The sequence below is a fragment of the Hemicordylus capensis genome, chromosome 3 (assembly GCF_027244095.1).
Source record: "Hemicordylus capensis ecotype Gifberg chromosome 3, rHemCap1.1.pri, whole genome shotgun sequence".
Taxonomy (NCBI): domain Eukaryota; kingdom Metazoa; phylum Chordata; class Lepidosauria; order Squamata; family Cordylidae; genus Hemicordylus; species Hemicordylus capensis.
The window spans coordinates 51203651-51219499 of NC_069659.1; the positions used below are offsets into that span (position 1 = coordinate 51203651).

The 15849-nt window shown below is 45.3% G+C and overlaps 1 protein-coding gene across 8 annotated transcripts in view; it reads left to right on the forward strand.

Moving 5' to 3' along the window:
* The window catches only part of NME7 (NME/NM23 family member 7), a 157070-nt gene that overhangs the window by 30515 nt on the left and 110706 nt on the right, over positions 1-15849 (forward strand). For 3 of the 8 annotated variants that reach the window (XM_053310235.1, XM_053310236.1, XM_053310237.1), the window contains 2 exons: positions 8766-8876; positions 13984-14104. The exons of 3 other annotated variants lie outside the window; for them this stretch is intronic. In XM_053310235.1, coding sequence (XP_053166210.1) covers positions 8766-8876; positions 13984-14104 — 232 coding nt within the window. Of the gene's footprint in view, positions 1-7944; positions 8001-8765; positions 8877-13983; positions 14105-15849 lie in introns of those variants that run through there. 2 more of the 8 variants (XM_053310239.1, XM_053310240.1) reach the window with 2 other exon arrangements.

Below are 15849 nucleotides of genomic sequence, written 5' to 3' on the forward strand. Positions count from 1 at the left end.
GTCACTTCTATTGCTCAAGGGCAGGGCTCGGAATAGGATCTCTGGGGGACGTGTTTGCTCTGGATTGGAGTCGGGGATTTCTGTACATGTTCCCTCCCAATCCATTGCTTCCCAAAGTGTTACAGAAGATCAGGGAGGACAGAGTGAACTGCATCCTGGTTACCTCCTGGTGGCCACTCAGACAATGGTTCCCAGTCCTGCTACAAGTCAAAAAACACCTTTCATCGTCTTCCTTTGCAAGGGACCCTGTTGCCTCAGCAGGAGGATCACCCACCTTAGCACCTACCACATGTGCTAAGACTGACAGGGTAGAGGATCCAGATAGATGGTCGGTACTTATAGAACATGTCCTACTGGCAGCCCACAAGCCTTTCACCAGGAAATCTTATGCTGCTAAGTGGCATCGCTTTGTCTCTAAAGCAGAAGAGGACAAGGTGGATCCCAGGACAGCTCCTCGAGCCTACATCCTAGCTCACCTCCTTCTCCTCAGACAGTCGGGGTTGTCTATGGCTTCTGTTCAGGTTCACTTGGCTGCCATCACTGCGCATGTGTGTGAGCCTAAGGGCGGGCCCTTATGGTCCGACCCAACCATCCATGCCTTTCTGAAGGGTCTGGCAAATTTGCATCCGGATATTCCCAACATGTATCCACCTTGGGACCTGCCTTTAGTACTCCTGGGCCTCATGAGACACCCCTTTGAGCCATTGGCCACGTGTGATTTCTGCCTTATCCCCTGGAAGACAGTATTCTTGGTGGCAATTACCTCTGCACGTAGGGTGGGAGAACTACGGGCCCTCCGGGCAGATTCACCATTTCTCGTTTTTCACCAGGACAAGGTGGTGTTACGTCCTGATCTCCAGTTTCTTCCAAAAGTTGTTTCAACTTTTCATCATTCACAGTTGTTATCATTACCTGTTTTCTATCCTGCCCCAACATCGGAGCCAGAACATAAGCTGCATATACTGGATGTCCGTCGTGCTCTCGCATTTAATATTCAGCGCACTGCCCCATTCTGAAAGACTCCGTTTTTGTTCCTCACGTATGGCAGTGCTCACCCTAAGGACAGAGAGTCTCTGGCCTCTGCACAATCTATGTCCAGATGAATTTTTGCTACTATTAAGTTTTGTTATGAGTTGGCAAAGAAGTCCTCTCTGGCTCCACTGAAGGCCCACTCCACATGCGCAGTAGCGACATCTATGGCATTTGGCAAAGCTATCCCACTGGAATCCATCTGCTAGGTGGCCACCTGGGCCATCCCTTCATCCTTTGTGAAGCATTATGCTCTAGATACAAGAGCAAGGGTTAGGGTTTGGTTAAGCATTTGGTTAGGCAGTTCTTCAATCAATTTCCAGATGAGAGTCCTACTCCTGCACCCACCTCCATGTAAGATAGCTTGGCATGCGCCCATTTGTATGAGGTACAGTGACCACGCAGAAGAACAGCAGATTGCTTACCTCTAATGGTAGTTCTTCTAGTAGTCCACTGTACCTTCATACACCCACCCTCCTTCGCCTCGGCAGGAGGAGACCTGTGTCTTCTATGTGTTTCTCTTTACCTATGCGTGCGGTGGACTCCTGAACTGGATAGGGGGAAATAGCCTTGCTGTCATGTAGAGCTATGGGGCGGGGTTACTGCCAGAAATGTAGCAAAGCTTGGAAGGTTCCTGAACTAGGCTTCTGCGTGTGCTCAAAGCCCATTTGTATTAAGGTACAGTGGACCACTAGAAGAACTACCATTACAGGTAAGCAATTTGCTGTTCTGAGCAGTGGGGCTGAGCTCCGCTGACTGGAGTGGGTTTAGCTTCTCGGTAAGCACATTACATCTGAGATCGGGCTGCTTCTCAGGAGAAAGTCAAAGACAGGGCTAAGATTTTTGCTTGATCAGCAAACTAAATCTGTAGCCTCATATTAAAAAAAAATCCTTTTTCTTTTTAATACTGGGTTTTAAATTTTTAATTTTTTTTAACATTTTAAATGTTTTTAATTGTTAAGTGATTTGATGTTTTTAATTATTGTAATTGTACACCACCCAGAGATGCAAGTTTTGGGCGGTATAGAAATTTCATTAAAATAATAATAATTAATAGTATGCACTATCTTAAAACCTTATATCCTATTACTTTGGGAGACTATAGAGTAGCTTTAAAAGAAATTTCTAAAAACTCACTGAGTGACTCTGCAAGTCATGTATCTCTCAGCCTAACCTACCTTACAGGGTTGTTGTGAGGATAAAAATAAGCATGTACCGCTCTGAGCTCCTTGGAGGAAGAGCGGGATATAAATCTTAAATAAGTAAGTAAATAAATAATGCAAATTAGTTGCCGCATGATTTGCATATTATGCACATTAGCCACCCGGATTTGGGAAGTTTGGATATGGCAACCCTAGCAGTGGCAGCGCCTGCGTCTCTCACTCCTACTCTTGCTGCTGCCTGAACTCCGCTGAGTAGCCTTGCCCCCAGCAAAAGGCAGAGAGCAGGTGGACAGGGCAGCTGCTGCACCTCTCTTGCCCTTCCGCTGGACTCTGTTTAGCTCAGCCCAGCCTCCCTCCCTTCCTTCCACGAAGCCCTGATCCCAAGAGGAGGAGGATGTGGGATGGGGGAGTTCCTATGGTGCTGCTGCAGGAGCCGCCACTGTGGGAGACTGTTTTATAGGGGCTTCCCTCATACACACATGGCCCCATGCAGCGGCCTCCACTCTCCTCTGGGAACCCTGTGCACATCTCACCCCTCCATTTGTTCTGCCCCCCTGTACCCATCCATGGGGCGGGGTGTTCTCCCTATCTCACAGCCTACCTGTTTTAAAGTTTCTCTATCCCTCTAGCTGCAATGCTGCAACTAGAAACCTGACCTGACCTTAAGCTCTTCTCTCCGTGTAAAATTTGCAACTTGCCTAAGGTAGGTTGTTTTGCAGATATCTCCCTTCCATCCTCTATTGTTTGCTGTGGGTAAGTAATGGGTGGTAGCTAAAGATTTTCCCATTTCTTTCTTCTCCATGAGACAAAGCATCAGCATTCTCTCTGTCTGAAACTTACCTTCAGAGAGCTTTGGAGGGTTGGAGGACATGAAGAGTGCTTAGCGGGCTTCCAGGTTACCTGGCTGTGGTGGGACACAGAGCTCGCTGTGCGGGACACAGAACAGTGCAGAAAAACTTATTTATTTATTTATTTATTTAGACATTTTTATACCGCCCAAAAAAGCCTGGGTGAAGAAATGTGTTTTTAAAGACTTTTTTAAAGCTGTCAGAGATGGAGAGGCTCTTATTTCACTAGGGAGCGCATTCCAAAGCCTCAGGGCAGCAGCAGAGAAGGCCCGTCCCTGAGTGGCAACCAGACGAGCCGGTGGCAGCTGCAGTCGGACGTCTCCAACAGATCTCAGTGGGCGGTGGGGTTCATGCAGAAGAAGGCGTTCCCTTAAATACCCAGGGCCCAAACTGTTTAGGGCTTTATAGGTTATAACCAGCACCTTGTATTTTGCCCAGAAACATATCGGCAGCCAGTGAAGCTCCTTCAATACAGGAGTTATATGGTCTCTCTGAGATGACCCAGAGACCAGCCTGGGTGCCGCATTCTGGACCAGCTGTAGTTTCCGGACTACATACAAGGGCAGCCCCACATAGAGCGCATTACAGTAATCCAGTCTGGAGGTTACCAGCAGATGTACCACTGTTTTGAGGTCATTCATCTCAAGAAATGGACGCAGCTGGCGTATCAGCCGAAGCTGATAGAAGGCACTTCTGGCCACCGCCTCAACCTGGGAGACCAGGGAGAGGTTCGGATCCAGAAGCACCCCTAGACTGCGTACCTGTTTCTTCTGTGGAGGTGTGACCCCATCCAGAACAGGCAGATCAAACTCATCTCTTGAGTTCCGACCCTGGACAATGAGTACCTCCGTCTCAGTTTTTTATCCCTCATCCAGCCCATCACTGACTCCAGGCAGGTATTTAGGGAGGTTATGTCCTCTCCCGATGATGCTGACATGGAGAAATAGATTTGGGTGTCACCAGCATACTGGTAGCACCCTGCACCATATCTCCTGATGATCTCTCCCAGCGGTTTCATGTATATATTAAACAACATTGGAGATAGTATGGAGCCCTGGGGAACACCATACAAAAGTTCAGATATTGAAGAACAGCAGTCTCCAAGGGACACCATCTGGAACCTGCCCGAGAGGTTGGAGCAGAACCACTGCAAAGCAGTGCCTCCAACTCCCAACCCCCTCAGACGCTCCAGAAGGATACTATGGTCGATAATATCGAAAGCCGCTGAGAGGTCCAGAAGGACCAACAGAGTCACACTTCCTCTGTCAATTGCCAATTGGAGATCATCCATCAGGCTAACCAAAGCAGTCTCCACCCCATAGCCAGCCCGAAAGCCAGTTAGAAATGGGTCAAGATAATCAGTTTCATCCAAGACTGTCTGGAGCTGGGAGGCCACCACCCTCTCAATTACCTTGCCCAGCCACGGAAGGTTGGAGACAGGCCTGTAGTTGTTCAAGTCCGAGGGATCCAGGGTAGGCTTCTTCAGAAGCGGTCTAATAATTGCCTCCTTAAGACAAGGAGGCATCCTACCTTCCCTCAGAGACGCATTTATAATCTCTACCAGGCCTTCTACAACAACCCCCCTACCAGATAATATAAGCCATATCGGACAAGGGTCAAGAGAACAGGTGGTAGGCTGCACCATTCCAATCAGCTTGTCCACATCTTCAGGAGTCACAAACTGGAACTGAACCAACCTAATCACACAAGAGGAGTCGCTGGACACCTCCACATCAGACACTGAGGTCATTGTAGAGATGGAGTCTTAAGTCGGCCGGAATACGAGAGATTTTTCCCAAAAAGAACTCATTAAACACATCACAGCAGGTAATTGATGGTTCCAGATTCTGATTCAAGGGAGGAGGGGCACTCACTAGCCCTCTCACAACTCTGAACAACTCCGCCGGGCGTGAACTTGCAGATGCAATATGGGCAGAAAAGAATAGCTTCTTTGCCGCACGTATCGCCTGAGCATAGGTCTTCAAATGAGCTCTATATTGCAATCTGTCGGATTCAAGCCGAGTCTTTCTCCACTTGCGCTCCAGTCATCCACCTCGCCACTTCAGCCCCCGTAGTTCTTCTGTTTACCAAGGGGCCAATTTTGAAGTGGGTCGGAGAGGACGCTTAGGAGCAATCATGTCTACTGTTTGCTGTTCCAAGTTTGCTGTTCCAAGTTTGCTGTTCCAATTCTCCACCAAGGCATCAACAGGATTGCCAGCAGAGCCAACACCAAATCCCTCCAAGGCTTCTTGAAATTCTGTTGGATCCAATAACCTTCTCGGGTGGACCATCCTAATAGGTCCCTCGCCCCTGCAAAGGTGGGGTGTGATTGTGAGTCCAATTTTAACCATATGGTGGTCTGTCCACGACAATGGGGAAATCACAGGAGTCCCCACCTGATCAGAGTGAAAGACCAAATCAAGTGTGTGACCTGCAGTGTGCGTCGGTCCCGAGACCACTTGAGATAGGCCCATAGTCGTCATGGCCGCTATGAACTCCTGAGCCACCCTGGACAAATTGGTCCCAAAGTGAACATTGAAGTCTCCCAGCACCGCAAACAAAAAAACCTTGCTTGCTTAGACTGGGTTTAAAGTTCCTAAACATTTTAAAAGCCATATTTCTCTGCAATTAAGGTTTTTTATTTGCTCTTCTACTCTGCATGTTTAAGTACTCTTCATAGTTTTGTAAATTTGATTTTAGTGTCTCTGCTGTTTAAACCACTTTGGGAAGTGTTGTTGAAAAGCATGTTATAAATAAGAAATGAGTTACTATTCTCTCTGCCATGAATTCCTTCTGACTGCCTTGCTATGCGTGAGATTCAGTTGTGTGATTTACTTTGCTCTCTGACCTATCCCTTACCTTGGCCTCGTATTTTTACGTGAAATGTGTACATTTGTTCAAGAATGTTTTCATATTTAATTCAGAGGGGAAATGGGCATCTCATTGTTCTCATGAGAAACCCATACACAGGACAGGAAGCCACAATCCAGACAGAACATGGTGAAACAGGCTGGTTCCAGATCGGCAAAGGAGTAAGACAAGGCTGTATACTTTCTCCTTATTTATTCAGCTTATATGCTGAACATATACTAAGAGAAGATGGATTGGAAGAAGATGAGCGTGGTTTTAAAGCTGAAGAAACATCAATAACCTGTACTATACTGATGACATCCCTGAGAATGCGGATGATCTGCAAGCTCTAGAAATGAAAGTCAAGAAGCACAGTGAAAAAATGAGACAAACTAAATGTAGAGAAGACTAAACTAATGGCAACAGGTACAGCAACCAGCCTCAGAATTGATAATGAAGACACTGAACTGGTGGATAGCTTCTGCCTTTTAGGATCGACCATCAACAGTAAAGGATCCAGCAGTCAAGAAATATGCCACAGACTAGCACTTGGTAGGGTTGCAATGAGGCCTTGGAAAGGATATTTAGATGCTGTGATGTGTGTATACCTACAAAGATTGGAATCATTTGGACCATGGTTTCTCCCTTGACATTCTATGGATGAGAAAGCTGGACTTTGAAGAAGCAAGATAGAAAAAGTATTGACACTTTTGAACTTTAGTCTGTTCAAAAGAGAAGACTTTTGAGGATATCATGGACAGCCAGGAAAACAAACAAATGGATCATAGAGAAAATCAATCCAGAATTTTCACTTGAGGCATGAATGGCCAGGCTCAAACGATCATACTTCTGACATATTATGTGAAAACCCAGCTTCCTTGAGAAGTTCATAATGCTGGGAAAAGTTGAGGGAAAGAGGAGAAGAAGATGACCAGCAGCAAGATGGATGGGCTTGATTACAGCAGCAGTGAATGCACCACTGAGAGACCTTAAAGGCCAAGTTGAAGACAGCTCATCCTGGAGAGAATCTATCTATGTGGTCGCTAATAGTTGACACCGACTTGACAGCACTCACTCAATCAATCAATCAATGCCATTTGTTGCATGCAATTTTCAGGGGAGCAAGGCAGGTGAGGAGTCCACAACCAGGGTTGCCAACTGTCCCAAATCAAGAGGGACGTCCCTCATTTCAGGGAGGAAATGTTTGTCCCATTTTGGACAACATTTGTCCCACATTTTGCTGGCAGAGGGCAGGTGGAGGCAAGCTGACAGACAGCCTGAGCTCCACAGAGCTCTTTCCTTGATACTGTTCTTTTGTTGCTCCTTTCCCTGCTGTGGTAACTTGAGCTGAAGTTAGCTGGGGGACTGGGACGCACCCGCCAATCAGCTGTTAAGCGAGTGGGTGGAGTTTGCACAGCAGCTTCGTCCTCTCCAGACAGTTGCTACAAGCAGCAAGCAGCTTCTTTCTTTCTCTTGTTTCACAGCAGCACTAAACTGATAATAACATTTAAAGTACGGAGGTTATCTGGGCTGGCTGGGGTTGGGTGGGTGGGAGGAATTGGAAAAGCGTGGGAAAGTGTGGAAAAGTAAAACGTAAGCAGGGAGTAAAGGAAGCAGGTTGCTGCAGGCATGCGCCATGGGGATTTTCTCCCACTGTCTCATGTGCCCCCCTGCCCTCTGTCTTTTCAATGCAGAGCAAACTAAACCTGCTTTGCTGAGACTCTTATGGTGCCTTAGAGGAATGAGAAATGAGCACATTTATTGTTTGTAGCCTTTGAATGGTTGAGCAGTCTCTCTCTCTGGCTCCTGTATTGAATTTATCTTGCCATAGTTCTTCTCCCTGCAATAACCTGAACAGGGCATTGGGGGCGGGGGGGGTACTTTTAAAGTTATTTCTTTCCCCTGCTTCATTTGTGCCAAAAAGGAGATGCTGCTGCTGGCAAGGTCTTGTTGTTTTGTCTCCAGCCAGACTCAGCATGGAGATTTACTCTGCTGCTAACTCAACAGGGCGCTTTCCAGACTAGATCTACAATGGGGTCAGGACGTATCTTGGAAGGGCGCTTCCACACTTCCTGTGTTGTGCCACCGCAGTCCCTTTGCAGACAGCAGGGTACCATTTCCAATGCCTTGTTTCAAATTTAATCACTGCAATATAGAGCTAGGACATTGTTTATCTGGCATGAAAATGTTTTTTCGGGTTGTTAGTTGCTGCGAGACTACTCCCCCTGCTGTTTACGTTTCAAATGTGACTTGCCCGAATGGAGGCATTTTGCTGCTGATGAGCAGCTAGTCTGGAAAGCGCTCTGGAGCTTCCTGTGGGTGTAATTAAAACTGCTGCCGGCGAAAAGAGCTCCTGTAAGTCATCGTCGGTGGTGTGGCCAACTTGGGACTCTTTTGCCATTGCTGCTGGACTATTGCTCCCATCATTCCCAGCTGTTGTGCCTCAGGATGATGGGAATGATAGTCCAACAGCAGCTAGAGAGTCCCAGGTTGGCTGTCCTTGCTCTGGGGAATAGTTAGGGTGAGCAAAAGGTAGATAGGGATCTGCTTGTAGGTTTCTGGGTGATGCATGGTTTTGACTCCCACCTTTCTTCTTAACATTATTTATTTTGTTTTAAGAACTTGATGACCCTCCCCTCCAGTCTTCCCCTCCCCCATGTGCTTCTGCAACAGCAACATGAACAGCTTACAAATAAACATCAACTATGGAGTGTAAAATACTTGCAGGGGGGCATTTTATTCCTTTTGTTCTGTAAACTATTTTGAGAAGTTTTTGGTTGAAAAGTGGTATAACTTGATGATGTTCTAAATAATAACAATGCTAGTATTATTCAATAGCATATAATTCAATAACATGTATGTCATTGATACTCAGGCTCTTGATCTCCTTCGTATACCTCCTGCCGCCCCCAACTTGTGTCCTTCATTCTGGCAATGAAATGTTGGCAACCCTACAACCTGCTCCTGCTTGTGGACTTCTCAGCTGGTATCTGGGAAGAAAACCTTTGTTATAAACTAGAAGTGCTCCTGTTGTGGTTGCTTAATGAAAACAGTTTACAGTTTATGTGGATTTTTATTTGTTATAAATAATAATGCTCTGTTGTAGTTGTTTAATGAACACAGTTCACAGTTTTAAACTATGTGGATTTTTATTTATAAACAAGCGTACTCTGGTTGTAACTGCTTAATGAAACCCATTTACTATTTTAACCATGTGGATTTTTATTCAATTTATTACAGACATTGATTTAGAAAGTTGAAGTTTCTGTTGACCTTTTTACACTAAAGTATAAGTGCCATAGGCTGCAGTTTGTTTTAAAAGGCCATATAACCTGGACCACCCCAACTTTGGTGATCCCCTCCTCAGACTTTTAGGCTAGCTATGGGCCTGTATCCTCTCCCCCAAACCCCTTTCTTGACTTCTTTTCTCCCCCACCCCACTTCAAGTTCACCCCCCCCTTTTTATCCTCACAGTAATCCTTTGAGGTAGACTAGGCTGAGAAATAGTGAGTGGCCCAAGATAATCCAGTGAGCTTCATGACTGAGTGAGGGATTGAACCTGGGTCTCCCAGTGACCCAGTCCTCATTAGGGTTGCTTATCCAAGCTCTCCAAATCCAGACACCCTAATTTGCATGTTATGCAAATTAGCCTGCAAATAATTTGCAAATTATGCAAATTAACTAATGCACTGCTCAGTTGACTTGTATTTGCTCTGGATATCTACCAGAGCAAAATAATTTTCTACCAGAAAATACCAGAAAATAAATGAAGACTACACAAAGTTTGAGATATTAATAGTAGCAATAGAACAAAAAATACACCGAGCTTTTCAGTTAGGCTGCAATCCTTTAGACACTGACTTGGAAGAAAATCTGATTGAAACCAGTGGTACTTACTTCTAAGTAGGCATGCACAGAATGGATTGCACTATAAAGCTAAAAACTTTAAACATTACAATACACAGGTAGGCAGTGATTTACATCAAAATCAAGCTATCCTCTCAACTCTCCTATAGAGACCCCTTGCTGACAAAGAACAAAGGCAACCTTCCTCAGGGGATTACTTATTGTGAATCTCTCCCAGCCAGCCTCCTGTCTTTACCTGCCTTATTTGAAGTCCAGTGGTTGAACAGAATAGTGACCATACATTTGGCTCCATGCTACTGCTACTGCTATTACTACAATATTTATATACCGCTTGTCAACCAAAGTTCTCAAAGCGGTTTACATAGAAAAATAAATAATACATCAAGAAGATGGTCCCCTGTCCTCAAAGGGCTCACAATCCAAAAAGAAATATAAGGCAGATACCAGCAACAGCCACTGGAGGGATGCTCTGCTGGGGTTGGATGGGGCTGGTTGCTCTCCACCACTTTGAAAGATGCCTCTTTGCTTAGTTAGCAGGGGTTCTATGATGTAAAATAAAAGCTCCACTCTCCCTGAAGGTCTTTCTACACTCCAGGCACTGATGTGGTTTCTCCCCAGTGTGGGTTCCCTGATGTATAGTAAGAAGGTTACTACTTATAAAGCACTTTCCGCACACCAAGCATTTATGTGGTTTCTCCCCAGTGTGTGTTCTGTGATCAATAAGTTCTCCACACTGGTGAAAGTGCTTTCGGCACTCCAAACATTCATAGGGTTTCTCTCCAGTATGAGTTGTATGGTGTACAGTAAGAGCTACGCTTGTGCTGAAACTCTTTCCACACCCTAAGCATTTATGTCATTTCTCCCCAGTGTGGGTTCTATGATGTTGTTGGCTACTTGTTCTAAAGCACTTTCCACACTCCAAGCATTTATGTGGTTTCTCCCCAGTGTGCGTTCTATGGTGTGAACTAAGAGCACCACTCTCCCTAAAGCACTTTCCACACTCTAAGCATTCATGTGGTTTCTCCCCAGTGTGGGTTCTATGATGTATAGTAAGTTGGCTACTTGCTCTAAAGCACTTTCCACATTCCAAACATTTATGTGATTTCTCCCCAGTGTGCATTCTAAGGTGGAAATTCAGAGCCCCACTCTGGATGAAGCTCTTTCCATACCCTAAGCATTTATGTGGTCTAGAGCTTAGGGTGTTTTTTTTTTTTTAATGAAAGCTGAGAATCCAGGCAAATCTGGGCAGGCTAAGCAATCCAGGTGACTTGCATAAAATCAGGGCATTACCCAGAAATCCGAGGGAGATCGCAACCATAGTCCTCATCCAACAGCCTAATCACTATACCACATTGGCTTATGTGGCAGTTAGAATCTTCTTTATTTTCTAATTTGTAGGAGGATGTACAAATAAATACCTTTTGATTTAGATTTAAACTAGCAGCTTTCTTTAGCTGATATTTGTTCCTACTGAGCAGCAGCTTGGTTTTATGGGAATCCTTCTGAGTCACTCCTGTAGAAACCTCTCCCCCACCCCTTGCTCTCATGCACAAACTGAGGTTTGTACACAGATTCTGCACCAAACCGGGTTGGGCAAGGGCTGAACCGCTTCAGTGCTGCCAGTGGGGGGGGGGGCAGCAAGCGGGACCTTTAAAAAGGAGAGCAGGTCCTTACCTGCTCTCCACCGCCTCATGCAGCTTCCTGCTGATACGATGCTCCCCAAAAAAACCCGTGCGCAGCACCAGCATGCGTGGCCACCATATGTGTACTGATGCACATGTGGGTTCCTAGGGGGAGCGCCTTTGCAGCAGGAAGCTGCATGGGGTGGCAGAGGGCAGGTAAGGACCTGTTCTCCTCCCTTTTAAAGGTCCAACTCACTACTCCCCCTCCCCCAGCGGCACTGAATCTGTTTGGACCTTGCCCAAACTGGTTCAGTGCTGAACCTGTGCACAAACTTCAGTTTGTGCACATCCCTATCTCTTGTGCTTCAAGAATAGCATAGAGAGGAAAAGGGGGAGCAGATTAATTGGGGTAAGAGGAATTGTTCCCCATATGATTTGGCCATATGATTGCTTCACTATAAATATAACGCTGCTCATTTGACTATGCTACAGCTGAGTTACTGGTGCCAAATATGGGGCTGAACTGAACATTCTGCTCATGGTGAACCAATCAAGGAAACACTACACCACAAGTACAGAGTGGCCCAAATTTTCACAATCTACATACACAATTTATTTTGGATGGAGCTGTCAGTAAAGGAATTCTTATGTTTCCTTGAGAAAGGTGTTTTGTCAGTGAAATGTTAGAGAGTATGAAACATAGGAAGCTGCCTTCTACTGAGTCAGACCAGTCTATCTAAAACTAAAAACAGTTTTATTTTCCTTTGTTTGGGGGACTGAAACCCCCTTATGTGATTTCTAAAAATCCTTGGTGATTGCCAGTATGTACACCTACTGTGTATGAATTAAAACACTAGCAATTATTAAACAACAACAAAGACAACAGGAATTTGTTAGGCAATGAAAATAATTATATATTTATACAATGTATTTTCATTTTGTAATCTGTTTGTATTCCTTCTTATGTCTGTTGATCTGCCTTTTAGCCTAGGCTTAGGACTGCTTGTTTGGAGTATGAGCTGAATGCCACAGTATAGGAATGCCCAGAGACGCAAGTTCTGGGTGGTATAGAAATATTTTAAACTAGCTGGGCCGGGTGCAGAGCATCTGCGGCTCTGCCGGCCCGCTTCTCCCCACTGCCTGCTTCTCCTGCCCTCCCCCCCCCCCCCCGCGCCCGGTGCTTTCTGGCAGGAGGGCTGGCTGGCCCGCCACCTCCTGCTCTCGGTATCCGGGCCAGACCGGCCCGCCACCGCCTCCTCCTGGTGGCCGGGCCGGGACAGCCCACCACCTCCTGTTCCCAGCGGCCGGCCCACCAAAGCCTCCTGTTCCCGGCAGACCTGGGCCACTCACCGCCGCTGCCGTTGTCTCCCCATCGCTATCCCTCAGGCAGCTGCTTTCGTGAGAGCAGCCGCGCATGGGATTAGCGACGGGAACGCCTAGGAGAGAGAGAAAAAATATATATATATACTTCCCCCACCCCAAATGGGCATTTCTGCTAAATAAACTGATTTAGTTTTAAATTCTGGTTATGCTGTATTGATGCTAGTCTATAAGTGTAATAAATTTGTTGGGTTGTACCTCTTGTTAGTCCTGTTTAGCATAGATGCATTGAAATAATAGTACTTAGAGTGCAATTCATGTTCATTGAGAAGTAAGTCTCATTGAATTCAATGAGGTTTACTCTTAAGTTAGTAGTAGTAGGCTGCATAGAGGATTGCAGCGTTTGTCATGACTAACTTTCCGTTATTTCAATGGGTCTGCTCTAAGCAGAATTAACATTGGATACATCCTGTTGTGTTTTGATTTCTATTGCCTCCACCTCCCTGGAAAAAAGCCTGTGAATGCCCATGCCTGGAGCCCCAGGATTCCTTGCAAATCTGGAGAAGTCATTTTGCTTCTGTCTTCTAGCACCACTGTGTCATGTGTCAGCACAGTTCAAACTGTTGATTCCATTTCTGCAGGGGAATGTGCTTTTAGGAACATAGGAAGCTGCCTTATTCCGAGTCAGAACATTGGGCTAGCTAGCTCAGTATTGTCTACACAGACTGGCAACAGCTTCTCCAAGGTTGCAGGCAGGAGTCTCTTTCAGCCTATCTTGGAGATGCCAGGGAGGGAACTTGGAACCTTCTGCATGCAAGCATGCAGATGCTCTTCCCAGAGCAGCCCCATCCCCTGAGGTGAATATCTTACAGTGCTCACACATGTAGTCTTGCATTCAAATGCAAACCAGGGTGGACCCTGCTTAGCAAAGGGGACCATTCATGCTTGCGACCACAAGACCAGCAGTGTGGAAGCATCACTTTTTAAACTAAACATTTTATCTATTTAACCAGTGGAAGCATTGTTTGCCCAGCCTGCGTGTCATGGCAGCCCCCAGTTAGTAACAGGTTCTCCATTTTCTCCCATGTCACCAAAGGTGGTCTTATTAAAAGTTCAGTGTATTGCTGTTTTGGAGCTTACTCTGTTCTCATTATAGAGAACAATTAGAATTTGTTCTATATTCAGTGACAGTAGTGAGAGGCCAACTTTAGCACTACTTATTTTCATTTAATTACAGGATAGTGCGGTTCTCCAACACGGTTATGTTCATTTGTCTGTTCTCAGGAATACATCTCTTCTTAGTCAGAGACTGTTCATGGAAGGATGCAAACATAACCCATTCCAAGATGATGCCAGTCCCACAGTCAGTCTGGAAAAATCCTGGGAAAGATGCACACGGCAGGAGGTGACCACAGTTTGCATCTAGTGATATGCATAAATAAGGGAGCAGAAGATGTGTCATCTTTGTTTCTCTGAGGAACATTATATTTTCAGATACATTCCTTAATTTCTCAGTCTAGGAATTATTTTCTTAGGATGCTCCTTTTAATTAACAAAACAAAATCCTGCTTGTTGGGGTTGGTATCTACTCAGTGAGCAACGTAATCTTAGGTTACATACACTATTACAATAAGTCAGGTAATCTCTGCACCTTATTGGTCACATATTATCTCAGGAGGTTGCTGAGGAGCCATATTTAGCACCAGACTAAAGAGAGAAGTTCTTTGTCTCTCGCCCCAAATCCTGCAGTAAAGAGTTGATGTAGACCACACAGAGCATTACCCAGGTTAGTTGTCATGTCCGAACTAGCCTTTTCCTGCCTGTTATTTGAAGATTATTGTCTGGATCTTCAGTTCATAAGTTGGCAGTGGAGGCCAGATGTAACTTTCCCCTTAGTGATTATTTAAATTAATCTCAATTTACTTTTCAGCTGTTGCATTTGTAGTTGCTAACTGAAGTAGCACTAAATGGATCACACCCCAAGGGCTCCACTTTACTGCATTGTACATACTGTTCTCTGGATCTTCTGATAAGTGCATGTCCATCATTTTAACTTCAGGATCCTTGAGGCGAGTAGGTGGTGGAGCTATTCTGTCCACAATTACACAGCACGCCAAGAACAAAGCTGGGAACAAAACTTGACATTACTGGTGCTCTGCCTTGATTTCTGTTTTCTTTCATTAGCTTTACTTTTTTGCCTAGCAGGAGGAGCCTTATGCAGTTTTTCTTCTGTATATTTATTATGGGGTACAAGGAGAATGCTTGATCCCATGCAGTGCTTTGCCATTTGCTAATGTGGTTTAAATCGACAGAGTCTGTTTCCTTCTTTTATTTTTATTGTTCTCTGTAGCATTTTGTATAAATGCTATTTTGCATTCTGATAGATTTTCATTATGTATATTATAAAAATCTATTTTCTTTTCCTCCTTGAGAATTCACACTTAAGAGTGTGATTCTGGCTTTTGATACTATTGCCCACGACATCCTTTTGGACCACTTGTGTGTTGGATGAAAGTGGGGGCACGGTTTTACAGTGGTTCTGTACATACCTAGTTAGTAGGTTCCAGAAGGTGGTGCTGGGAGGTGACTGGTCGTCTCATATCAACTTTCATACAGGGTTTCATCTTGTTTTCTGTTAACATCTACATAAAACTGCTGAATGAAGTATTTTGGGATGAGGGTCATTGGTCTGCTGCTGATGCCCAGCTCGAGTTATCCTTTCCATCAATGTGGTTGTGGCAGCCTCCTCTGTGAATAACTGCCTGAGTCACTCACCGGCAGTCATTAATTAACTAAGGATGAACGAGCACATAAAAAGAGTTCAGCTGGATCAGACCAAAGGTCTATCTAGTCTAGTACCCTGTTTCCTGCAGTGGCCAACCAGATGCCCAGAAGCAGGTGATGAAGGAATACCCTTCTCCCACCATTGCTGCCCTGGAACTGGCGTTCAGAGGCATACTGCTTCTGAACTTGCTGGGGGCAATTCAAGCTCAATTCAGACAAGATGGAAGGGGGGGCTCTTCAAACCCAGATCTAGGGGGACATGATTACATTTCCTCTAAGAGCTCAGGTTTGCTGTCAGGGATTGCTCCTGAACCCAGAATTCCTTCTTGATATCCAGCTGTCGGCTGTGGCCACCGAGTGTTTTTT